This window comes from Phyllostomus discolor, chromosome 3 (genome assembly GCF_004126475.2).
Source record: "Phyllostomus discolor isolate MPI-MPIP mPhyDis1 chromosome 3, mPhyDis1.pri.v3, whole genome shotgun sequence".
Classification (NCBI taxonomy): domain Eukaryota; kingdom Metazoa; phylum Chordata; class Mammalia; order Chiroptera; family Phyllostomidae; genus Phyllostomus; species Phyllostomus discolor.
The window spans coordinates 72,388,329-72,416,192 of NC_040905.2; the positions used below are offsets into that span (position 1 = coordinate 72,388,329).

Consider the following 27,864-nt stretch of genomic DNA (forward strand, 5'->3'; position numbering starts at 1 on the left):
CTTTTTAATTAATATTTTCCCCAGCTTTAGTGAGATATAATTGGCATATAATATTGGATGAATTTAAGGTGTGCAATGTGATGATTTGGTACACATATATATTGCCAAATGAAGTTCTCTTCTTGATAAAGGGTTTTTGAATCCTCTACTCAGCTGTTATTTTTCCTTTCTCTGTGTCTCTGTAACACTTTGTACCTTATGGTTTTATTACTCTAAACGCTTCCCTGATACTTCCTCTGTTTTCCCACTGAATCTATAACTAATTTATATGTGTGAACCTGTTGAATTATATGGCATTTTCCAGGTTTGTCACTCCTCACAGGTTGTCAGCTTCCTGAGACTAGGAACTGTAATCTTATGTGCCTTGGAATTGTTGGCACTGAGAAATCTGTGATTTCAGAGAAATCTGTGAAAACCTAGCAAATAGATGTTCAATACATGTTGCTGAATGAATTTTGAATGAATTTTATCATTGTTACCTGTGAACTTGTCTATTTTTCATACACTGTAAATTATCTCAAGGTAGTAATCAAGATTTTATTTATCTTTATCTCCTAACATTATCTTTCCCATGGTTACTCAATAAATACCTGTTGATTTATATTAATACTTTAAAACAAAGGAAAAATTTCTGTTAATAATTATGCTCTCCTTAAATATTTTTAAATGTCAGTACTTTCAAATACAATTTTAAAATTAAAGAAAGTTAATTTAAAAGCAAATATGTTGTTCATTTGTTTTTTTTTTTGGCTAGAATGTAACAATTGTTTTTACTAAAGATTTTATGTATATATTTTTAGAGAGGGAAGGCAGGGAGAAAGAGAGAGAGAGAGAAACATCAATGTGCAGTTGCTGGGGGCCGTGGCCTGCAACCCAGGCATGTGCCCTGACTGGGAATTGAACCTGTGACACTTTGGTTCACAGCCTGCGCTCAATGTTCATTTGTTTATGGGCATGCACAGTTTCTACTCAGTGTTCTTTTACCTTAGGACATTATCATCCATAATGCTATTTTAATAGGCTGCCTAATTCAGTGCTGTTTTACTTGCATTTAATTTTTTTTTAAGCTAAGAACAACCTTTTTAAGCTAGGAACAACCTTTTCAAATAAAGAAAGCATAGGAGTTTTAAATGCTGTTATCTGTAAGGTGGCCAATGTCAGCACCTATTAGCTGGTAATGAATGATGTTGTCTTCACAGTTAAACTTTGGTGACTGTTCATTCCTGCCTGTTTGCTTGTGAAATGACACTTCTCTTTGTATTCGTATCTGGTCAGATTTTTGGTTTCTAACTGTGGTTATAACTTGTATACTCGGTGGCTTTTTGTCGCTTTGTTTCCGTCTTGCTGCAGGCAGCTTGATATTTTGTTCAAATAGAGTCATCATTTCTGACTTGTGCCAGTATTAAAGCTTATAAATGTAAGAAGTACCATAAGATAATTATTTTTGTACTTTTAACTGTCTAATGATTTTGTAGTCTTAATCCATGAACAATCATATTCTGATGAAGTAACTTGATCCACAAAGTGATTTTGATAGGTTTTATTAATCAAGGATTATAAGTTCAAACTCTTAAAAACAAAAGAAATAAGACAGTAAAAAGAAAATAAATTCAAGCTCTATTGAATTTCCTGCTTCTCATGAGAATATCTAGTGGCGGAAAAATGAAATATTTCCTGTTCCTATTATATAGTTTTTGTTCACTTATATGCTGATTTTTCTAAATTAGCATGCCTTTGGTAGAATCTTTGTCAGTATTAAAATAGAAGAAATAATTGAAGAAATATAACCTGTTTTATAAGACATTATTTGTGTTAAAGTAAATCAGCCTTACTTGAAAAAGTATTCAATACAAATGAAACTTTATTTATAAGATATAAAAATGATATTTCCATCTATGTAACTAGAGAATATAAAAGTTGCTTCTTGTTGAGCTGGAAGTTGAAAAACAGGAAGTATTTATAACAAATAATGCATAGATCCTTAATACTTACAAGAAATATCATGGGAACTGTATTGTCCTGCCAAGGAAAGTAGTTACGTGTTTTACATTTTGCTATTTATTAACTTCCATGTTTGTTTTAGAAGAATATATTTGTAGCTTTATTTTATATAAAATGAACTTCTAATTTTCTAGAATACGGCAATTTTTGTTTCTTTTAAAGTTTTTAATAATTATTTATGGTGAATTTGAAACTCAACGTAACTCACTTGATCTGAAATACCAAACTGAATACCATTAAATACGGTAGATTTAGATAAATCTAAATAGTCAATAGCTTATTAGGACTTTTACTGTTTTCACTCTTTTAGTAATACTATTTAAAAATAGACATCTTTGCTAATAATATGTGTGTAGTTTTATAAAATACTCTGTTTCTGCCTGACTTGTACTTACTGTATATACAGTACACTGAATTATAGGAAGTTTTAATTTAAAATCTCATTTACAGATTTAAAAAAATGGGTTTGCTCTTGCAATTATCTATAATAAATTGAATGCCTGCTGTATTGTGGGCAGTAAGTGAAGCCCCAGTGACAGAAAGATAAAAGCTCCACGATGTTCTGATTTCCATGGGCTCACAGTGTAATGAGAGAAATGTATCTGAACAAATAGTTTATATATGCTGTGAGAAGTGTTGTAGTAATTACCAATATATACTTGATCCCTGAGATCTGAGTAAAGGGAACATCTAAGTCGGCCTGGGGTGGCTGTGTTCCAGGTTTTGGGGATGGTCAGAGAAAGCTTCACAGAGAATACAACTTTAAAGTTTAGTTGTAGAGAATTCTCCAGGCAGACAAGGAAGGAAAAACATTTGGGCTGAAGGAACAATATCTGCAAAGGTATAGAGGTATTTAAGGAATCTTAAGGAATCCTGAGGCATTTAAGGAATCTTAAGTACTAAGTAGTGGCGCTATTATTGAGGATTGAAGGCTTTGTGAGGCCAATTTTGACTAATCTGTATGTTAGATTTGTAAAGTTAATATCTAGTATTAAAAGTAATAATAAAATTAATACCTGGTATTGCTAAGTGTCCTAAAGATTGGTGAGTGCAAAGTGGGGTCCATCAAGGCATAAGAATGCATGCACAATGCTATGTAGCCTCACCCAGTGAATTCATTTACCAGATTTTTTTGTCTACTATATGCAAAGCACTGTTTTAAGCACTGGAGATATGGTGAAGAATAGAACAGAGTAATCCCCTGCCCATTGGAATTTACTTTACAAATCAGTCTGATATAATCCACCCTTCCCACGTACTCCCCCCACTCCCCCACCTCAGCCTCCTGTCTTTTGTCTCTCTTGTAACTTTTGGTCTGCATCATGACTGGCTGTATAATTCCATTGCAGTTTCTTTTCCTGTTCTTCATGGTTAACATAGGCAGCTCTATCCTATTACTTCTAGAAGAATAGTGCTGATTTGTGATACCTTCTCCACATTATTATTCTTTCTCTGGGCTATAGTTTGAGGTCTGGCCAATACTTTTATTTTTAATTGAAATTTCTATTGATTTAATTGTAGATTAACATGCAGTGTATGAAAGAATAATCTCTTGTGCATATTGTCAAGTTTTCCTCAAAGGTAACATTTTGGGAAACTATAGTATAGTATGACAACCAGTGTAATAACATTGATACAAACCCACTAATCTTACCATATTTCTTTACTTTTTATTGTATTCATTTATTGTGTATATATTAAGTTCTATGAAATTTTATTATATGTCTAGGTTAATGTGTCCACCACTACCATCAAGGTACTGAACACTTCAAACACTCCTCAGTCCCTTGGATCCCCTTTTATAATCACACTGAGGCCCTAAACTATGGCAACCTGTAATCTATCCTGTTTTCAAAATTTTGTCATTTCAAGAATATTATATAAGTGAAAGCATGTGGTATGTAACTTTCTGGAATTGGCTTTTCTCCTTCAGTAGGATTCCTGGGGATTGACCCAAGTTGTTGCCTATACTTCTAGTTTTTTCATTTTTAGTGTGATAGTATTCCGTGGTGTCTGTTCACCTGTTGAAGGATCTCAGGGCTAAATCCAGGTTTTGGCTATTGCAAAAAGCATTGCTGTGAACATTTGTGTGCAGGTGTTTGCGTGAACATATGTTTTCATTTCTCTAGCATGAATATCCAGGAGTGCAATTGCTGTGTCTGTATGGTAGTTGAATGTTTAGTTTTATAGGAAACCAGAGTGGCTGTACCATTGTGTCTTCTGACCAGCAACAAATGAGTGATCCAGTATTTTCACATCCTCAACAGCATGTGGTTGTCATTATATTTTATTTTAACCATTCTAATAGGTTAAAATAGGTGTGTAGTGATACCTCATTGCAGTTTTAATTGCATTTCTCTTACGGCTAATGATGTTAAACATTTTTTCATGTGCTTATTTGCCATTTTTATGCCCTTTTCTGTGAGATATCTGTTCATATCTTTTGGTCACCTTCTAGTTAGATTGTTGTTGTTTGTCACTGTTGAATTTTGAGAGATCTTTTGTATTCTACATATATGTTCTGCAAATATTTTCTCCTAGTCTGTAGCTTGCTTCTTATCCTCTCCACTTGGGCTTTCACAGGGAAAAAGTTTTTACTTTTGACAAGGCCCAAATTTACCAATTTTTTTTTATGGATTGTTTTTGTACCAAGTTTAAGAACTCTGCCTACCTTTTAGCTCCTGAAGATTGCCTCCCATTTTTTTTTCTAGAAGTTTTCCAGTTATGTTTGCATTTAAGTCCAAAGTTAATTTTTGTGTAAAGTGTTAGATCAATGTTCTCTTTGGGGCCAGGGACAAGGGATGATAGCTACCCAATTGTTCTAGTACCACCTGTTAAAAAGACTATTTTTCTTCCATTGAATTGCTTTTGGATCTTTATCAAAAAGCAGTTGAGCATATTTGTGTGGGTCTATTTCTGTTTTATTGATCTATTGTCTATCCTCTACCAATACCATGTTGTCTTTATTTTCATATGTATATAGTATCTTCTTTACCAGGATGGATACATTTCTTTGAATACTGTTTTTTCATCCCAACTCTCTCCTCTTGTGGAACTCAGATGATACAAATGTTGGATCTTTCCTTATTGTCCCACAGATCTGCAAGGCTTTGTTTTTCTCCCCCCCTTTTTTTTTGCTCCCCAGTCTATTTGCTTTCTATTGTTTTGGATTGGTTGCATTGTTTTTGCTCTGTCCTTATATTCACTGATTGTATCCCCTGTCATCTCTACACTACTATTGAACCCATCTAGTGAATTTACAATTCCTGTTATAGAATTGTTTAATTCCATAATTTCTATCTGGTTATTTATATAGCTCCTATTTCTTTGCTTAGATTTTCTATTTCACATTTGTTTTAAGAGAATTTGTAATTGATTAATAAAGTATTTTTATAATGGCTGATTTAAGTCCTTTTTCAGATGATTCCAACATCTGGTTCAAATTGGTGTTGGCATTAGTTGATTGTCTTTTCTCTTTCAAGTTTTGATTTTTTTTCCCTGGTTCTTGGTATAACAGGTGATTTTCAGTTGAATCTTAGATATTTTATTTATTATATGAGGAGGCTGTAGGGCCTATTTCAATCTTTTATCTTTTATAGTCAGTCTGTTTGGGTTTAGTTTTCAGGTCTTGGCTTATTTTTGTGGGTTGTGATTCCAAGGACAGTTTAATTTTTAGAGTCTTTTTGTTATTTTGGTTTGCTTTATTTATCTGGTACCACTAGGGCTTCCACTGTTTCCTGCTGAAGCTACTTGAGTGAATAGAAGATGTTTTTCTTAGTCTGAGCTACTGGATGTCTATTAGTAGGGAAGGAATGAGATGGAGTTTCGTTACTGTACCCCCTAGCTGCCCTGATGTCTCTGGGCAGGAGAGGAGAGTCTTGGGCCCATGGAGAACAAGGGCTATTTGGTCTGGTTCTCTTATTAAAGCTGAGTCCATCTTGCTATTTCTGCTTGCTGGCTCTGATGTCTGTGGGTAGGGAAGGAGATCCTTGGTTCTATGAGGACAAAGAAGCTTCATGACTTGACTGCTTGCAATAGCTGGGTCTCTCTAGCTGGTTCTTCCTGCCTGGCTCTGTTTCTTTTGGTGGAAAAGGGGATTCTCAGGAGTAGCAGGAGAGAGTGCTTCCCATGGTTGTTCATTCTGTGTGAGGCTCATAATCAATCTCCCTTGCTGGTGGTATCTGGCTCTCCCACTGTTGTCAGAGGGATGCCTGTCAGATCCTGGGAGGAGTTGGCCTATATGGGCTGCCTTTTGTTACTAGACTGGAGGTTGGGGAAAGTTGGGGGGTGACCTTCTGTTGGGGAAGAGGAACAAAACTGCTTTTGTGCTGTTCTTCCAGTCCTGGGGCCAAAGGAGTATGCCTTCTTTCTACCTTTCAGGGTTCTTTGGTTGTTTCTTGCACAATTTCCAGTGTTTATAGTTGTGTTTTGTGGAGTACAATTGAGAAAATGGTCTATGGCATCTTGCCTGGACCAGAAGCTGGTTTTTACTTCTTTTAGTTTTGTTGTCATGGGAGCATGGAGGTAGAGGGGTAGGGTGATATTGGCTGGGGCTGACTTTGGTTTTGTTGGGGTTGCTGATATTTGTTCTCTTGTATGAGGTTGCATTAAACATCTGTACTCCTGGATTTAATTTCATACACTGATTACTCACAGAGCCCTGGAAAATGGCAAGCGAAGGCTGCCCTTCCTTCATTTTCTAAGGTTGTGTCCTGGTACAGAAGCTTGTCTCTTAGGTATTTTCTTGATTTTCCTTTGGTTGGCTTAGTCACTTTCTACCTGCTGTTTCCATACTGGTGTAATTAAAGTGAAGTCTTAGGACTTTGTTGGCTGTTCTTACTTAGAATATCTTCTTGAAGTTGGGGTAATTTGGATACATTGCTATGCTGTATAGAGTACAGAATTTTCTGTTTTTTTCCTTTGATACCATGCTGTCAAACTTGTGGCATCTAGTTGTACTCCTTTATTTGCTGATGATATGTTTACATTTTTGTTTTTTCTTAAAAATAACTTTTTGTTCTTTTCATTAGTTATTAGTGGGACCTTTTGAGGTATGTTTCACAAAAAATATCAACTTTACCTTGTGCATCAAAATATATTTAGAAACAAAATATACTCAGTACACACACATAAAAGCATGTATTACAAAAATTGGAAAATGACTTTTTTGCAATTTTCACATCTCCATCTGACATCAGAACTACTGTCCTCTCCCCATCATGGCATCTGTAACTCTGCCATATCTCTCTTATTTTGTTCACTTAATCTCTGTCCTTTGTTTGGTCTCTTTTCCTCTCATTTCTCAAATGACAGGTGCTCATGGGTATTGTCTTTGACTTTGTTTTTCTTTCAACATTCAGCCTGTTGGTTTCACTTATAACCTTAAGCAACTGATTCTCTCAAATTTGGATGCTTGGTCTTTTATGTTTTATTTCCTGCTGAAATGAATGCATTTTTTAAAAGTAGACCATAGTCTCAATTGGTCTCAATTGGACCAATAGTCTCATATTCTATTGATATTGTCATCAATTCTAATGAAAACTTTGAAATTGTCTTAGGATCGTCTGCTTCTCTTTTATTCCCTAAATTCATTCACCAGGTCAGTGCTCTTTCATCTTAATTCTCACTGGCATTGTCAATTATAGATTCTCATTTCTCAAGCTGTATTGCTACAGTAACTTATTAATTTCTTACGTTCCATTTCTCTTTTTCTCTCTATAAGAAATTCTATATGTAGCTTCTAGATTAAAATCTATCTCTGTTTTTTTATTGAACAATCACATACATAGAGAAAAGAGTACAAGTCACAAGTGCTCATCTCAGTTTGATGAAATTTCATGAACTGAACATACTTGTATAACTAGTCATTTTAATATAGTCATTTTAAAAATCACATTTATGACTTTGTTATTTTGCCTTCAATTAATTAAAAGAGTTTGAGTCTTATTAATTTCCGTAACACTGAAATAGCGGGAGAAAAATTGTCCTGTCATTTACAGCTGTCCCATATAGTTTGATTTTGGAGACATTTCTTTCTTTATTTCACTTCATATCCACTTTTTTGTCTTATTAGTGCTCTTACTTCCTTAAAGACATTTCACTTTTGACTTTTTATAATTTAAATCATGGTTGTAAATTCAGCCCTAGCTCATATCTTGACATTTCCAGGGATCTTTTCTAGGCTAGTCAAGCTTTAATTAATTTTTTCTTTTACTCCTCAAAAATTTATTAATTTTTTTTCTCTTTTACTGATTCTAGAGAGAGGTAAAGGGAGGGAGAAAGGGAAAGACAGAGAAACATTGATCAGTTGCCTCTTGCACATGCCCTGACTGGGAATCGAACCCACAACCCAGGCATGTGCACTGACCAGGAATTGAGCTTGTGGCCTTTCAGTTTGCAGGACAATGCCCAACCAATTGAACAACACTGGCCAGGGCTTCAAATATCTTCCAGTTAATTAATTAACTAGTTAATTAATTTATTTTTTAAAAAAGACTTTATTTGCAGAGAGAGAGGATGAGAGGGAGAAAGAGAAGGAGAGAAACATCAATGTGTGGTGGCCTCTTGCACACCCCTGACTGGGGGCCTGGCCCACAACCCAGGCATGTGCCCTGACTGGGAATCAAACTGGTGATGCTTTGGTTCGAAGGCCAGCACTCAATCCACTGAGCCACACCAGCTAGGGCTAATTAATTTATTTTATAAATAGGTAATATCAATACATTCACTTAGAACAAAATTCCAATGTACAAAAGGATACAAAATGAAAAGTCTCCTATTCTCCTGTGCCCCAGCCACTGTGGCTTCTTCTAAAAATACTTTTATGCACTTACAAGCAAAATGAAATTTTAATATTCTGTCTTCTTTTTACACAATACCAAATTCTGTATCTTACTTTTTTCAGTTAACAGTTCTTAATGGTAGTTCCAGATTAATACACAATATGATTCCTTATTTTATATTAGGGCTGAATGATATTTCATAGAATGAATATGTCATGATCAGGACTCCTACATATGGTTGTGAAGATTTGACATTGAACAAATTGACATAGACTATGATTTGAATGGCACACACTAGAATTACTAAGTTATAATCAAATACAGTAGCCTCGATTGTAAGTTATTATACTTAGTTCCTTTCGCTGAATAGTTCTAGGTTTGCCTTTCTTCCTCCTTTCCTCCCTCCCCCCCCTACCTTGTTCTCTCCTTTCTTCCTTCTTTCTTTCCTTTCTTCTCTCCTTTCCTTCCCTTTTCTTTCCCCTTCCTTCCCTCCTTCCTTCTTTCCCTCCCTCCCTCTCTCCCTCCCTCCCTCCCTCCCTCCCTCCTTCCTTCCTTTCATCCTTCCATCCTTCCTTCCTTCCTTCCTTCCTTCTTCTTCTTTTTTTCTTTCTTCCCTTATTTCAAACACTACCGAAATGAATAGTGTTATAAATGTCATTTGACGTCTGGTGAAATTATCTGTAGGATACCATTCTCTTAATTTTTAAAGTATTTATAAGCTCTACCAATTTAACAATTAGACATAGTCTTAATTTATAATGAAGTTGTTTTGAATTTTTAAAAATTGTTGCACTTTATTTTTTTAAACATTTTTATTGTTGTTCAAGTACAGTTTTCTGCCTTCCCCCAACCCCTCCCAACCCCCCACAGCCCTCCCTACCTCCCTCCCATTTCCATCCCCCCTTGTTATTGTCCATGTGTTCCTTATAATTGTTCCTGCAAACCCTTCACCCTTTTTCCGTATAATCTCCTCCCTTCTCCCCTCTGGTCACTGTCAGCCTGTTCTCAATTTCAGTGTCTTTGGGTTATATTTTGCTTGCTTGTTCATTTTGTTGATTAGGTTCCTGTTAAAGGTAAGATCATATGATAAATTTGTTGTACTTTAAAGAGTGGCACCATATATTAAGTTATGTTATACTCACCCCAATCTAGAATATTGCTGTATGTAATACAGTAAGCCTTTTGAATGGGCTGGAGTGATAGTCAGATACCTTCTAGATCTGTTTCCATTTTTATTCTTTTGAGCTCCTTTTAAATGTCTGATAATGGGAAAAAATATTGTCACAACTTAGATCAGAGCTAGATGTATTTAGAAGCAGAAGCAATATTTATCCCAAGTGCTGAATAAAATGAAGTACAATTTCAGATGCAGTTTAAAAAAAGTTAACTCTTTCACCTTTCTTCTGCCTTAAATAATGTTTCATATTCATTCATTGAAAACATTGGATGATATAGAGAATGTATTCATTGAGATTCAGTTGAGCTGTAGGTAAGTAACATAAAGTTTTCACGGTAAATTTTGTGCACCATAAAAATACAGTTACATCAAAGTAAAATATTCAAAGGTACAACATACAAAGTGAAAAAAAACTGGGATTATCATACTCTAAGTGAATAAGTCAATTACTTTACATTGACTTATTTATGTTAGGGACCATTTAGTGTCCTGGCTGCTACTTCAGAAACTTCATAATGAAATGCAGTTTTCCACTGCCTTTTCTCCCTTTTACTTATTCGCTAGATCACAAAACTGGACAGTTTTTAGTTGGAGAAAAATTACAATTTGTTCTCTATTTGTAAAACCCACGTTTTTACCATGTTTTCAGATGATATCACTGAGGTAAGAGAGATAAACTTCTTCTCATTTTTCAGTGTAGCTTAGAGAATCTTAGCTGAATTAACAAGAAATTGACTTCTGGTATGGATGAGCTAAACACAGAAGGTGTGTTTCTTCATTTCTTTTAATTGGCCCTGAAAGATTCACTGCCTGAAATTCTGGGAGGCTGGAGAACAAAATAAATTCTATCATAGTTTTCAGAATTTATAGCAAACAAGCAGAATACTTGGGGAAGTTCCTGATAACTGACCTTTAGATGATCATGTTAAGCTGTAGTGATTAAAAAAAAACTTAGTGAAATATAACTTAGATGCTGAAGAATTTGCCCATTTACATTGTACAATTTAATGCCTTTTAGCCAGTTCACAAGAGTTATGCAACCATCACCAGATTCAATTTTAGAACGTTTTCATCACCCCCAAATAAAATCCAGTACTAATTTAGCAGTTATTCCTCATTTCTTTCCAAATTTGTGAGTCTTAAGCAACCTATAGTTTACTTTCCCTATAAACTTTGGACATTTTATATCACAGAGTATGTCAGCCTTTTGATTCTGACTTCTTTCACTTAGCATAATGTTTACAAGGGTTATCTATGTTATAGCTTCTATCAATACTTCATTTCTAAAGAACTCACCTCCACTCCAGGAAGACAAACAACCCAATTAAAAAATGGCCAAAAGACCTGAACAGATACTTCTCCAAGAAGGACATACGGAGGGCCCAGACACATATGAAAGGATGCTCACCATCACTAACCATCAGAGAAATGCAAATTAAAACCACAGTGAGATACCATTTCTCACCAGTGAGAATGGCCATCATTAACAATCAACAAACAAGTGCTGGAGAGGTTGTGGAGAAAAGGGAACCTTACTTAGTACACTGTTGGTGAGAATGCAGACTGGTGCAGCCACTGTGGAAAACAGTGTGGAATTTCATCAGAAAACTAAAAATGGGACTGCCTTTTGACCAGGCAATTTCACTGCTGGGATTAAACCCTAAGAATTCTGAAACACCAATTCAAAAGAACCTATGCACCCAAATGTTCTTAGCAGTACAATTTACAATAGCCAAGTGCTGGAAACAGCCTATGTGCCTATTAGTAAATGAGTGGATCAAAAGACTGTAGTACATTTACACAATGGGATTGTATGCAGCAGAAAGAAAGAAGGAGCTCCTACCCTTCATGACAGCATGGATGGAACCAGAGAGTATTATGCTAAGTGAAATAAGCCAGGTGGTAAAAGACAAATACCATATAATCTCAACTATAAGTGGAACCCACCAGTAATCAACAAAACAAACAAGCTAGCAAGATACAACCAGAGACATTGAAATAAAGAGTAAACTGACAGTAACCAGAGAGGAGGGGAGAGTGGGGTAATAGGGGATAATAAGGGAAGGGCCATCAAGGAACAGGTATAAAGGACACATGGACAAAGCCAAAGAGGGTAGGTTCAAGAGTGGGAGGCAAGAATGGGTGGGGTGGGTCAGGGCATGGTAGGATGAAAGTGGAGACAACAGTACTTGAACAACAATAAAAAAACTGCATTTCTTTTCATGGCCAAGTAATATTTCATTTGTATGGATATTATATTTTATTTATCTATTCATCAGTTGATAGACATTTAGATTATTTCTACTTTGTGGCTATTATGAATAATTCTACTTAAACATGTATAAGTTTTGTGTGGACATGTTTTTATTTCTTCTGAGTATATACTGAACAGTGGAATTTCTGGGTTATATAATAATTCTAGGTTTAACTTTTGAGGAACTGCCCATTTTACATTTCTATCATCAGTACATGAGGGTTCTAATTTCTTTAGTGTCTGACACTTAATATTGTCTTTTTTATTATAGACATCCTAGTGGTGTAAAGTGCTATCTCACAGTGATTTTAATTTGTATTCTTCTAATGGCTAATGATATCAAACATCTTTTCATGTGTGTGTTGGATATTTGTGAAATCTTTTTGGAGAAATCTCTATTCATATCTTTTGCCCATTTTATTTGGTATGTCTTTTTGTTATCGAGTTGTAAGAATTCTTTACATATTCCAGATGTCCCTTGTTAGATGTGATTTGCAAATATTTTCTACCTTTCTGTGGGTTTTCTTTATACTTTTTTGATGATGGTGGCTTTTGAAGTACAGAAATTTTTAATTTTGATGAAGTCCAATTAATGTATTTTTGTTTTCTTACTTATGCTTTTGGTGTTGTATCTAAGAAATCATTACCTGAGCCAAGTCCATGAAGATTTACTTTGTTATTTTTCTAAAATTTTACAGGTTTATCTTTGATATTTAGATCTATAATGTTAATTTTTTTGTGTAAGTTCTAAGGAAGGTGTTGTGCCTCATTCTCTTGTATGTGGAAATCCAGTTGTCCCAGCAGCATCATAAGTTGAAAATACTTTTTCCCCTTTGAATAGACTTTGCACTTTTATAGAAATAATTTAACCATAAACATAAGGATTTATATCTGGGCCCTCTATTCTATGTCATTATGTGTGTGCCTGTCCATATTTCAGTACCACATTGTCTTGAATGCTATAGCTTTTCAGTAAATTTTGAAATCAGGAAGTGTGATTCACAGAGTGTGCAACCATCAACTTTGTTCTTCTTTTTCGAGATTTTTTTTTGTTGTTATTCTGGTTCCCTTGAATTTCTAAGTAAATTTTTGGATTAGTTTATCTATTTCTGCAAAAAAAAAAACTAGCTTAGATGTTAATATGTATTGAGTTAAATCTGTAGATCAAATTGGAGAGTATTGCTTTCTTAACCATGTTAAATTTTTAAATCCATGAATTTGAATCTTTCCATTTATTTATGTCTCCTTTAATTTATTTCAACAATGCTTTGTCATTTTAAGAACACAAGTTTTGCATTTATTTTGTAAAATTTATTCCTAAATATTTTTGATGTGGTTGTAAATAAAATTCTTTTCTTTAAATTTTGTTTTTAGATTGACCATTGTTAGTATATAGAAATATTATACAATTGATCTTTGTGTATTGATCTCATACCTTGTAATCTTACTGATTTATTTATTCTAATAGAAGTTCTAATACTTTTTATTGTATTTCCTAGGATTTTCTGTTTACAATGTCATGTTACCTGCAAATACAGTTTTTTTTCTTCTTTCCAATTTTAATGGAAATTATTTCATTTATTTCATTACACTGGCTGGGATCTCCAGTACAGTATTGAATAAAAGTAGAGAGTAGTGGCATCCTCATCTTTTTCCTGATCTTTGGTATGAAGCATTCTGTTGTAATGATTTTATTTTTTTACCTTAAAATGAGCCATAACTTTGTTATGAGGATTAATTTGCTTTTGATTTCAGAACTTTTTCTTCTGTTTACACATGCAGATATGTGCTGATTAGAAGGCTTACTTGTGCAGTGTGGAGAATAAGACAGTGCCTTACAAAAATGGGGTTTGGGAGTGACCTGAAGAATTCACATGAAGCTGTGTTAAAATTGCAAGACTGGGAATTACGGTTACTGGAAACAGTGAAGAAATTTATGGCCCTGAGGATAAAAAGTGATAAAGAATATGCATCTACTTTACAGAACCTTTGTAATCAAGTTGATAAGGAAAGTACTATCCAAGTGAATTATGTCAGCAATGTATCTAAGGTAAGAGGACTAATTTCATCATTTTTACATACAACATCATAATTGTGTTAAGGCAAATAGTTCATATGAGATATGTTATAAACCCTAGAACACATTATGGCTATTATTAGTGTTGCTCTAAGTAGTTGATTATCTTTTGAATATTTTAAATAATAAGAACATACATCTTTATATTTACCCATTGTGTTACAATTTACAGTACTCATTTCTTTGTGTGTATCTAAGTTTCCATCTAGTATTATTTTTCTTCTGTTTGAAGGACTTTAACATTTTTTATAGTAGAAGTCTACTGATAATTCACTTTTTCAGGTTTTGTAAGTGTGAGAGTGTCTATGTTGTCTTTGTTTTTGAAAAATATTTTTACTTTTTAAGGAATTCTAGTTTATATCTTTTTCTTTTCAGTACTTCCAAGATGTTCCTATATTATTTTCTTGCATTGTTTTTGATGAAATATTTCTGCCTAATATTCCCCCTGACCCACCAGCTGTGCTTAAAATTTTCTTTATCATTAATGTTAAGCAATTTCTTATGCACCTTTGTGTAGTTTTCATCATGTTTCCTCTGCTAGGGGTTTCTTAACCTTCCTGTAGCTGTGGGTTTACAGTTTTCATCAACTTTGGAAAGATATCAGCCATAATTTGAGCCACTTCCATGTTGAAAATGAGAAAGTCTTAAATAAATGAATTATCTGTAATAGTTCAGTTTGAATCTTTTTATAACTTTCATGTCTCTGCTTAATATGTTTATTCTTTAGATTCTTGAACATGTGGAATACAGTCATAGAAACTTCTTTCTTGTTCCTGTCTTCTATCATCTTGTGTTATTTTTTGGTCAGTTTGATTGACTGATTTTTCTCCTCATTTTGGATTGTAGTTTTCTCATGGTAATCTTTGATTGATACCAGTTATTGTGAATTTTACCTTTTTAGGTACTGAATAGTTTTATAGTCTTAAAAATGTTCTTGAGCTCTGTTTTAGGATATGGTTAAGTTACTTGGAGACAGTTGGATCTGTTTGGCTCTTGCCTTTACATTTGTTAGGTAGCACTAGAGTTATGTGTAATCTAGGGTGTTCTCCTCTAATGAGTTCAGATCATTTTCAATGCTAATAGGATGTTCTCCAAATTATGAAATTTTACACTCTGGCTGTTGGGTCCTGGCATGATTCTGTGGCTCTGTGTGAGCTCCAGAGAGTGTTCCCTGTAATCACCATGGGCAAGTTATTTCCTTGGCATAGTTTCCTCACACCCTTGAGCTGATCAGTACTTAGCTAAATAATCAAGGGGGAGCCTTTTGCAGTTCTCCTGAGGTTTTTTTTTTTTGTTTGTTTGTGCAGCTCTCTCCTCTCTAGTACTCTGTCCTTATGTCTTCTCCAGTACTCTGACTGCTTTGGTTTCTCAGTACTCTGAATGTAGTTTGTTTAACACACAAGTTAATAAGTTCTTCTTGGCTCTTTCTCCTTGGGCTGTAAGCCTGAAAACTTTCTCTATTCAGCATCCTGGGGTAATCTTAGTGCTCAGTTAATTCATTTATAGTCTCTCAGGGTTCACTGTTCTTCATTGCCTGGTGTCCAGTGGCTTGAATACTGTGTATTAAATATACTTTGTTCAGTTTTTAGTTGTTTTAGGCAGGAGGATAAAGCTGTTCCTGTTTATCTTGACCGGAGACAGAAGTCTTGCAACTAGTGATTTTTATGTCTTTATTTAACAAAATTAAAATGCACAGTACTTTTAAGAATATAACAAAGATTCCCTTGTGCCTTCTATTCATTTGTTAGCATTTTGACATATTTGCTGTGTGGCTCCCTTTTTCAATATAATTATGTGTGTGTGTATATGTGTGTGTGTATAGATTTGAATGCTTTGCAAGTTGGTTGAAGCATTATGCCCCTTTATTCTAAAATGAAGTGTGTAGTTTCTAAGAAAATACCCATAATACAATATCAGCTTTTGTCAATTGTCCCAATAATGTCCCCTTTTGGCATTTTTAAAAATCCTGATTCAAGATTTAATCTAGAATCATTCATTTCATTTAGTTATATCTCTTCAGTTCCTTTAATTTGGAAGATGAGTGTGAGAAATCACACTCTGTGCTTTGGTAATTTTTCTTTTTCACTTAAAGTCATTCTGAAGTATGTTCATCACTCTTTAATCCTGAGGGTATGGTTTTTTATGTGGTTTTATTTCCCCTTTCTGTTGTTTGTGTTGCTTTTGGAAGAAATATTGGGAGACAGAGGCTTAGGTAGCCATGTTGCTTTCAGTTACCTGGACTGTTTCCCATTTATTTGAATATTTCTTTACTTCTTTATTCCTTACAAAATAAGATATTCCAGGCTCGTCTTGAATATTCTCTTTTCCAGTCCTGGAATAAACCTTTTTCTCTAGGAATCCTAGTTTCTTTTGGTAGGGAGAATATTTAGATACTTAAACAATTTACTATGTGTGGGATTTTATATCTTACAATATTGTGCAAACATATGTAATACTACAATGAATAACTGTCACAGATGTATTTTTGTATTATTAGTATCTTCAGGGTATATTTTTGGAAATGGGATTTCTAGGTCAAAGTATAAAAGTGTATACGCAGTTTTCTTAAACATTGCCAATATAAATATACATTTTAAAAATAGATCTCATACCATTTTGTGTATCCACTAGAAATATATGAAAGTACCAGTTTCTGCTTAATCTTGGCCTAAGAGTGTCTTGTCAAACTTGTGAATTTTTGTTAAACTGTTAGGTAAAATGGTATCTAGAGTAGATTTACTTTATTTATATTTTTCTAATTATGAGTGAAATTAAATATGTTTTAATATGTTTAATGGCTATTTTATTTAGAGAACTAGTTTTATTCTGTGCTAAATGTGAATTTTACTTTGTGTTTTCTTATTTATCTAAAATTACAGCTGTCAGAAATAAAAGAAATCCAAATTGGAAAGGAAGAAGTAAAATTGTCTGTTTGCAAATGATATGCTTATATAGAAAACCCTAAAGACTTTATCAAAAAACCTTTAGAATAAATGAATTCAATAAAGTAGCAGGATGCAAAATTAACATATAAAAGTCAGTGTGTTTCTATACACTAACAACAGACCATCTGAAAAAAAAATCAAGACAACAATTCTATTTATAATAGCACCAGAAAAAATAAAGTACTTAGGAATAAATTTTACCATGGAGGGAAATATCTGTATACTGAAGATAATAAGACATTGATGAAAGAAATTGAAGAAGACAAAAGTAAGTGTAAAAACATTCCATGTTTGTGGATCAAAAGAATTAATATTTAAAAAATGCCCATATTACCTAAAGCCATCTATAGATTCATTTCAATCTCTATCAAAATTCCAATTGCATTATTCACAGAAATAGAAAAAAAATTCTATTATTCATGGGGAACAAAAAAGACCTAGAATAGCTAGTAATCCTGAGGAGGAAAAACAAAGCCAGAGGTATCACAGTTCCTGATTTTAAATTGTATTATAAAGCAATAACAATTGAAGCAGTATGATACTGGCATAAAAACATAAATCAATGGAATGGAATTGAGAGCCCAGAAATGTATTCATGCATATATGGTCAACTAAAATTTGACAAGGCATCCCAGAACAGTTTCTTGAATAAATGGTGTTGGGAAAATGATATTCACATGTTAAACAATGAAATTGGACCCTATCTTAAACCACTCACAAAAATCAACTTGAAATGGATTAAAAATTTAAATCTTATCCCTGAAACTGTAAAACTAATAGAAGGAAAATTAGGCAAAAAACTCCTTTACTTTAGTCTTAGCAATGATTTTTGGTATATGACACAAAAAAACACAAGCAACGAAAGCAATAATAAGCACAAAGATAAAAATGAAAACTTGTGCACAGCCAAAGAAACAGCAAAGTGAAAAGGCAACCTATGGAGTGGGAGAAACCCACTGTTTGCTTGCAGACCATCTGTTTGATAAGTGGTTAATATCCATACAATTCAATATCAAAAGACCAAATAATCCATTTAAAAGTTGGGCAGAGGATCTGAATAGACCTTTTTCCAAAGAAGACATATAAATGGCCAACAGATGCATGAAAAGATGCTGAATATCACTCATCATCAAGGAAATGCAAGCCAAAACCACAGTGAGTTACCACTTCATAATGTTAGAATGGCTATTATGAAAAAGACGAGACAGTAAGTGTTGTCAAGGCTGTGAGAAAAGGGAACCCTTGTATACTGTTGGTGGGAATCTAAATTGCTACAGCTGCTTTGGGAAACAGTATGGAGGTTCCTAAAAATATGAAAAATAGAACTACTTATGTGATCCAGCAGTTCCACTTCTGTGTATATATATCTGAAGGAAATAAAGTCATATCTTGAAGAAATATCTCTATTTTCATGTTCATTGCAGCATTATTTATAACAGCCAAAAAATTGGAAACAAGCTAAGTGTCCGTAAATGGATGAATGGATAAAGAAAATATTTCACTTACACACATAGACAAAAAGGTCTGTCCAGAAAGTGTCCAGCCATGTAATATAAAAAATAGAGACATTTATTGAAGAAGATACAAGATACAAGAAACATTGTATATAGGACACTGATGCCTCAGTCTCCTTCAAAGTTTTGACCTTCTTGAGGAAATCTGTTTCATTGCTAGCAGTTTGAATCAAGTCATTAGCAACTGCAACATGATATTTCTTCTGCTCTGGTAGCAGAAGCCATGGAACAAATTTTGCTGTGACACGTTTCATGCCAAAATCCTGTGTCAAAATCTCAGACACGGCAGTTTTTGGAATCCCCATATCAGCTTCTAGTTCTCACACTGTCAGTCGTCAATCTTCATTGACTGCAACCTGTACACGTTGAACATTCTCAGGTGTTCTGCTTGTTGCAGGCCTTCCAGACTGTGATCACTTTCAACAGATTTTTTACCATCTTTGAAGCATTTGTGCTACACTTTTATTTGTGTTGCACTCATGGCTTCATCCCCGGAAGTCTCCCAAATGATCCAAATAATTTCTGTGGAAGAATGTTAAGTTTAATGTAAACTTTTATGTAGATTCACTGCTCTACATGCTCAGTCATTGGCTACACAGTACACATGCTCACTGAATGGTGTCTACCATCCCCACTGACTAGTGAAGTCATCATTGTTCACACATGTGCATTCTAGTCCACTCCTTGGCTGCCAGGTTACATCGATGTCATACAAACCATCCTTGTAGTCCTTGTTATATTAACGATGGCTGGACTTCTTCTAGACAGAGCTAGTCGTATATAGAATGAAGTATTTTTCATCCTTAAAAATGTTAACATCTTGCCATTTGTAACAACATGGATAGACATTGAGGGCATTATGCCAAGTGAAGTAAGTCAGAAAGGGAAAAACAAATACTGTATATTTCTACTTGTACATGGAACCTAAAAAAGCCAAACACAGAAATAGAGAATAGAATGGTTGTTACAAGAAGCTGGGTTTGGGAGAAGTGGGGAAATGTTCAAGAAGTATAGACATACAGCTATGAGGTGAATAAGTTCTGGGGCTTTAATTCACAGCATGATGACTATAATTAACAATAGTACTGTATTATATACTTAAAGTAGTTAAGAGAGTAGATCTTAAATGTTATCACCACAAGGGGAACCAAGTAATTATGTGAGGTGATGGAGGTGTTAAACTAAACCTTATTGTGGTAAACACTTCACACAATATACTATATCAGATCATTATGTTGTACACCTTAAACTTATCAATATGTTATATATTGTGACTAATAGTGCAATAAAGCTAAAAAGAAAGTAAAAATAAAATTACACTTGTCAGAATAGTCAGCTCTCCCCTGAACTCGTATAGTCATACAGATAATTCTGAAATAACCTATTTGAAAGGAGATACTGGCTTACCATTTAAACATGAAGTGGATTGAACTACTGCCTATGTTCCATGTACTACATGGGATTAAAAGTATTGAAAATAATTTTGATGAACTAACTTTATTATTTAGTGCTGTACATAATGTAAATTGAACTTGTATAACTAGAGTTTTAACCGTGTGTGTGTGTATTTCTTAAGCCAGACTGTAGAGTCCATTCTGCTATAATGCTTGATTTAAAAAAATGAATTTGTTCCAATACAATTGGTATGTTAAGGAGCAATTTGACCATAATGTGATTTTGTATTTGCTTATGCGCAAACATAGAAAAAATACCATGTGAATGCCAAAAACTACACAGCTGAACCAAGTTTCTTAGCAGTACATCAAACACAGACACAAACTTCCATTGCTTACTGGTTACTTCTGTTTATTCTTAGTATTATGAGCCACACTCATCAACATGATATATTGCAACTCTCTGTCCAAATACAGGTAGCTCTTTCTCCCACTTTACAATAACCCACAAAATCCAATTCTGCTGATACTGACTTTAATAAGTAAACATCACTTTTTTTTTAAGGTAAAGTGCCATGTTTATTGTGGTACTCATGTATTTCCTTACCATTTAATGTATGTAAGTCTGTGCAAAGTTTTTATTAGGTTGCTGTCTTTAAAATGTATCCCTGATGAATTTGAGTGTTCTACCTGTACCACCATTTTCTCATAGGCTCTGTTATTTTTATTGTGTGATTTTGCACAACCCAGAGATGATTAGGGATACAAATGTTTCACTACAACAGAACTTGTATGTTAAAATTACTTGGGAGACTTTAAAATACTGATGCCTGGACCCCTTTCAAAATGTATTAAATTAAAATCCCTGGTTGTGGATTTCAAGAAATGGTATTTTTAAAAGTTCCCAGTTGATTTTTATTGTAGGCAGAGTTGTGAATCACTTCCTTAGGTAAACTAGAAAATGTGGAAAGACAGGCTCTTCTGAATGGGGAGTACCCCAGGTTTCCTTTGCTCTTGTAATTCAGTCTTTGAAAATCACAGTTTTAGGGAAATTTAATAATGGCTTGTCTTCTGGATTTCCATATCTGATAAGATTTCAGGTATTTCAAACCATTCTTCTTATGTAATAAGCAAACTCTGAATAAAATCTTTTTGTTTCAGGGAACCATTTATTTTGAGTTATTGTGTGGTACAGAAACTATGCTTTCTTCATGGAATTTTTATGTTGTATTTTAAAAATATTTAAGAAAAAAAAGCAAGTGGTTGGAAGATATAGTCTGCAGAGGAAAGCTATTTATGACAACTGTTATTTAGATATTTTTCAACCTTGAGTCATCTTGTTGATTATTTTCAGTGCTTTACTGTAATTATAGCTCCAGTAGTAGTTTGTTCTTTGATTCAGTGTCCCAGAATAAATACTTTTTGGTATGATGAACTCAGAACACTTAAACTACTATCTGTTTATGGAATATGGATTTATATCACCATACATCTGTTACTTAAAAGGTGGAAAACATGATACATATTTTTAAGAGATAAACATTTTTCTTACATGTAGTTTTGTTTAAAAACTGAGTAGAGCATTTTTTTCAATTATGTATTTATGCTAGTATAACTGATGCTTTTTACCTGTATTGGGTTCCTAAAGTAAAATAGGCATTTTAGAAGTTATGCTAATTATTGTAGAAACCTGCAATGCTATTGTATTGTCTGAAAAGTTCGTTTGTTTTTTTTCTGTAAGGTGGCTCTGGTAGCACTTAGTTGTCTTTAACTTCATTTGAAACAATTGTGTTAGATTGTATTGTGACAGTGCATTAAAAAAACTTATCAAAATTGGTGAAATTTTATGTAGCCATTTTATTTATTTTTAACTGTATTTTATTGATTATGCTATTACTGTTGTCCCAATTTATTCCCTGTTTGTCCCCCTACCCCCAGCACTCCATTAGGCAGTCCCCATACCATTGATCATGTCCTTGGGTCATAAGTATACTTTCTTTGGCTATTCCATTTCCAGTACTGTACTTTACATGCCCATGGGTATTCTGTAACTACCTATTTGTACTTCTTAATTCCCTTACCTCTTCACTTATTCCCCTGCAACCCATCCCATTTGATAACCATCAAAATGCTCTCTGTATCTATGATTCTGTCTCTGTTCTTCTTGTTTGCTTAGTTTGTTTTTTAGATAGTTGACAGATATGTATTTATTGCCATTTTATTGTTCATAGTTTGGTGGTGGTGGTTATTGTTGTTGTTATTGTTCTCCTCCTCCTTTCTCTTCTTCCTCTTCTTCCCCTTCTTTCCCTTCTTCTTCTTCTTCTTCTTCCTCTTCCTTTTCTTCTTCTTTTTCTTCCTCTTCCTCCTCCTCCTCCTCTTCCTCTTCTTCTTCTTCTTCTTCTTCTTCTTCTTCTCCTTCTTTTTCTTTCTTCTTCTTCGTCCTTTTAACATTTCATGTAATAATGGTTTGGTGATAATGAACTCCTTCGGTTTTTCCTTGTCTGGGAACTTCCTTATCTGTCCTTTGATTCCATATATCGTTGCTGGGTAGAACAATCTTGGCTGCAGGTCCCCGCTATTCATGACTTGGAATATTTCTTGCCAGTCCCTTATGACTTACGAAGTTTCTTTTGAGAAATCAGCTGACAGTCTTATGGGTACTCTCCTGTAGGTAACTAACTTCTTTTTTCTTGCTGCTTTTAAGATTCTCTCTTTATCTTTAATCTTTGCTATTTTAAATATGATGTGTCTTCATGTGAACCTCTTTGGGTCTAACTTGTTTGGGACTCTGTGTGCTTCCTAGACTTGTAAGTCTATTTCCTTTGCCAAATTAGGGAAGTTTTCTTTCACTATTTTTTCAAACAGATTTCCAGTTTCTTGCTTTTCCTCTTCTTCTTCTGGTACCCCTAAGATGTGAATGTTGCACTACTTGAAGTTGTCCCAGAGGCTGCTTACACTATCCTCATTTTTGGGGGATTCTTTTTTCTTCTTGTTGTTCTGATTAGATTTTTTTTTTTTGCTTCTTTATGTTCCAAATCAATGATATAATACTTGGCTTCATCCACTCTGCTGTTGTTTCTTTGTAAATTGTTCTTTATTTCAATTAGTGCATCCTTCATTTCTGACTGGATCTTTTTTATGCTGTTGAGGTCCTCACTAAGTTCCTTGAGTGTTCTTATAACTAGTGTTTTGAACTCTGCATCTGATAGATTGCTTATTTCCATTTTTAGTTATTTTTCTGGAGCTTTGATCTGTTCTTTCATTTGGGCTATGTTTCTTTGTCTCCTCATTTTAACAGCTTCCTTGTGTTTCTTTCTATATATTAGATAAAGCTCTTATGATTCCTTGTCTTGGTAGCATGGCCTAATGTAGTAGTTGTCCTGTGGGACACAGTGGCACATCCTCCACTATCACCTTAGCTGGGTACTTGAGGTGCACCCTTTGTGTGAGCTGAGTACACCTTCCTCTTGTAGCTGAGCCGTGGTTCCTGTTGGCAGGTCAATGGGAGGGATTTACCCAGGCCAATAACTGGCTGTGACCACTGACCACCAACCTCCACCCTTTGTGGAGGATCAACTGTGCAGGGGCAGTGTGGTGGTCTGATGTGGTCTATAATTCTCCACTGGGTGTACAGGCTCTGGGGTTTCCTGGGTGCTGCAGGCCAAGGTCAGCCCCGGCCTATGTTCTTTGAGGAGCCACCCTGCCTGAGCTATAAAGCAATCTCAGTTGGCTGCTACTTGTTCTGGGTTTGGAGATTCCCAGGCCAGACCAAGTTGTGAATCTAGGATGGCTGCTGCTAGTGCTGGCACTAGGGCCACTTAGCAAGAGGTACAGGGGCTGAGGACCACTGAGGCTAGTTATTCCTTGTTTGAAAGTATTTAGGAGTTATGAAGTATGAGCCAAGGCCAACCATTCATATGGGAAAGCCACTATTAACAGCTGTAAGTTGAGTGGTATAGAGCCTCACAGGATCTCTAGGGTGTAGCGGCAAATGATGTTTGCCTGGTTGATGGAGTCTCAGCTAACTGCTGGCTCTGTGACTCTGTCAGGGGAGGGTTCATAAAAGGGACAATGGCCTCTTCCTGCCTTTCTGTCTGGGAGAAAGCTGTCCCCCAGCTGTTGCCCTGATTCTAGACATTCCAGTTTCTCCCCGTATGCCAATGGTGCCTTTCAATCTGCTTCTCAGTGCTGGAGTTCAGAAGGGAGTGAGTCTGAGTAAGCCTGTGTTTGAATTCTTTAAGAGGAACAGCTTGGGCCTTTAGAATTTTCTTCCACCGACTCAGTCTCTGCTGGTTTTCCAGCCAGAAGTTATGGGGATTGATCTTCCTAGCACTGGATCCCTAGACTGAGGGGCCTAGTATGGGGCTCAACTTCTTGCTCTAGAGACATCCCTCATGAATTTTTATCCATATTTGGAGGTGGGACCACTGCTCCCTGCCCCTCCTAACAGTATGGATGGATGTGGTTTCTTTTATTCCATAGTTGTCAGACTTCCATTCAACTCGATTTTTGATGGTTCTGGGTGATGGTTGTTGTATAACTTAGTTGTAATTTTGATGTGGTTGTGTAAGAAAGTGAGCTGTGTTTATCTGTGCTGCCGTCTTAACCAGATGTCCATGATCCACCTTTTGTGTGCCAATTTTAAAATTGAAGATGCATAGAAAATGTGACAATTGAAGTTGATAGTGATCAAATCAAGATATTAATTGAGGACACAGATAATGTTGCACCACATGGGAGATAGCCAACATAAAAATAATCCAAATCAATAATTGGTGAAAATGAAAAATGTATCTTTTATTTTACAGGAAAAACCATATGGACTTTTGGCCAACCCAATAATTAGTATATGCAGCTGATTTCTTTCTTTTTTTTTTTTGCTGGGGAGGGGATAGAGTGAATGAAATTTCTGTACATTGAATCATTCTTCTTTTTTTTATTGTGAAGTAAGAGGTGCATTTATTTCTAGGAACTTTTTTGGTCAAAAACAATAACATATAAAGTCAGAACCAATTTAAGAATCCAGGAAATCTTGAAATAGTTCATTTCAGGAAAAAACATTTTTATATACTATCAATATTACTCAATATGTAACTCAGCATTGTGAAAATTGTTCTAAAACCTGAGTCTGGAACCAGTAATTTTGTTTCCCTGGGGCATAGGAAAAAGTGTACTATTTGTGTATCTATCTTAAAAGTGCTACTATTTCTAATTTTATTTTATTGGGGTTGGTTAGATGACCCCATGATGACATAATGACTTATTTCTTAATTTTTCTACTTCAGGAGATTTGAAGTGTGGGTCATTATTTTGGATAGAAACCCATATATAGTGAGAGGCTTCTTTCATTTTCATCTTCATTTCTTCTTACCGCAAATCATATCAAGAATGACTCACGTATCTTGGCCTACAGGGACTTCTTTTTTTTTTTCAATTACAGTTTACATTCAGTATTATTTTGTGTTAGTTTCAGGAGTACAGCATAGTGGTTAGGCAATTATATACTTTACAGAGTAGTCCTCTGATATTTCCTCACTTGGCACCATACATAGTTATTACAATATTATTGACTATTTTTCCTATGCTGTAATTTATATCCCTATGAATATTTTGTAACTAAATCTGTATTTCTCAATCCCTTTTCACCCAGTCCCCCAATACCTCTCCTCTCTGTCAACCATCAGTCTGTTCTTTGTTTCTGTGAGTCTGTTTTTGTTTTGTTTGTTCATTTATTTTGTTCTTACTATTCCACATATAAGTGAAATCATATAGTGTTTGTCTTTGTCTCTTTGAATTATTCACTTAGCATAATACCCTCTAGATTCATCCACATTCTTGCAAATGGTAGGTTTTCATTCTTTTCTATGGCCAAGTAATATTCTATAGTATATATGTACCATAGCTTTTTATCCACTGATCTATTGATGGACACTGGAGTTGATTTCATAGCTTGGCTATTGTAAGTAACACTGTAATGAACATAGAGGTGCATATATTCTTTTAAATTTGTGTTTCCGGTTTCTTCAGATATATTCCCAGAAGTGGAATTGCTGGGTCATTTTTAATTTTTTGAAGAACCTCTAAAATGTTTTCTACAGTGGCTGCATTATTTTAGTTATAATGTATCTTGGTGTGGGCCTCTTCATGTTTTTCTTGTTTGGGACTCTCTCCATTTCCTAGACTTTTTTTGTGTGTCTTTTTCCTTCACCAGGTTACGGAATTTTTCAGTCTTTATTTCTTTAAATAGGTTCTCAATCGCTTACTCTCTCTCTTCTCTTTCTAGTACCTGTATGATGGAGATGCTATGCTTCATGTTGTTCCAGAGCTCCCTTAAAGGCATCCTTATTTTTTTAAAAAATCTGTTTTTTTTTTGTTTTTTTTTGAGTACAGATGATGGTGAAAGCCTGACTTTATCTGGACCACTTTTTTATTGCTCTTAGACAGTACTCTTTTATAAGACTGACAGCAGGAAAAAATAAGGTGAGGTTAGACAGCCAATTTCAAACTGAGGCTGAAGGCTGCATTTTCTCTCCATAGAGAGAATGCTCTCCTTGTGTATTATAGGCTGTGTATTGCCACTGTGTTCCGGAAAAGTTTAAAACTGAGAGGTGCGGGTGGGGCCTCTGCAAGCGGAGTCCCCCCTCCCACCCACCCCTCACCCCCGCCCGACCTCCCATCCGCCATGGATGAGAATAAGTCTACTAATACGTGGGGAAGACATCTGCTTGGGGAGGAAAGGTGGCTGATCTCTCAAAGGGGAAGGACCAGAAACCTGGTCCTCATTGGGCTTTTACTGGGGATAATGGCCCCCTGCCTCAAAGGCACATGACTCAATTACTGATCCCCTCTGAGTGTACCCTGACCTCTACATCATGGGCCCAGGCAGCTGACTCCATTGCAGGGTTTGAGATCCACAGGGTAAAGCAATGGGGAATCCAGAGGGTGGGGCTATTGCATTTTCGCAGGCTGGTGTCAGATGGAGGAGAGGGCTCCATCCAAGAAATATGGCACCTTCAGTGTGGGAGATGGACTCAGCACAGCACCTCTGGTAGCTTTTTCTTCAGTTCTGTCCCTGGAGTCACACACCTCAGTTTCTCCTCACATGACTTTAATTTGCTCTACTCTCCTGTTCACTTACACTGAGGGTAAATGTTTGCGATAGAAATGTTGTGTACTGGCCCTTTAAGAAGGTGCCTGTGTCTCTGATAGAGTCCTGTCTCTCCTTAGTGAATTTCTGCTGATTTTCACAGCAGGATGTTATGTGGGCACCTCTTCCTAGCTCTGGTGCTTTGGGCTGTGACATCTGGTGTTGGTTTGAGACCTTTCACCACACAGGGTGAACCTTTGCAGCTGAGATATACCTCCGGGATCTCAGCTGCCACCTGTGGGAGGGAGGCCAGCCTTTTTTTCCATCTCCACCCTTCCTACCAGTCTTGATGTCACTTTTTCTATATACCCTTTGTTATAAGATAAGATTGTTCTATATTTTAGTTGTAATTCTAGTTTGGTGGAGGTGAGTGTAACTCCTACCTACTCCACCACCATCTTAGATCTCTTCGCATATGTCTTTTCAAATTAATGTTTTGGATTTCTTTGAATATATACCCAGAATTGGAATCGTTGTGTCATAAGACAGTTCCATTTTTACTTTTGTGAGGAAAATCCACACTGCTTTCCATAGAAAAGTTCCATAGATTGGTTGCACCAATTTATATTCCTA

At 35.2% G+C, this 27,864-nt stretch overlaps 1 protein-coding gene across 7 annotated transcripts in view; it reads left to right on the forward strand.

Moving 5' to 3' along the window:
- FER (FER tyrosine kinase) overlaps positions 1-27,864 on the forward strand; it is a 383,463-nt gene that overhangs the window by 36,457 nt on the left and 319,142 nt on the right. For 5 of the 7 annotated variants that reach the window (XR_004901995.1, XM_036020640.1, XM_036020641.1 and 2 more), the window contains exons 3-4: positions 1,351-1,417; positions 13,997-14,264. Coding sequence is in view for 6 of the 7 variants with exons in the window: in XM_036020640.1 (XP_035876533.1) it covers positions 14,058-14,264 (207 nt within the window). In the remaining variant the exon portion in view is untranslated. The remainder of the gene's footprint in view (positions 1-1,350; positions 1,418-13,996; positions 14,265-27,864) is intronic. The other 2 variants (XM_036020638.1, XM_036020639.1) reach the window with 1 other exon arrangement.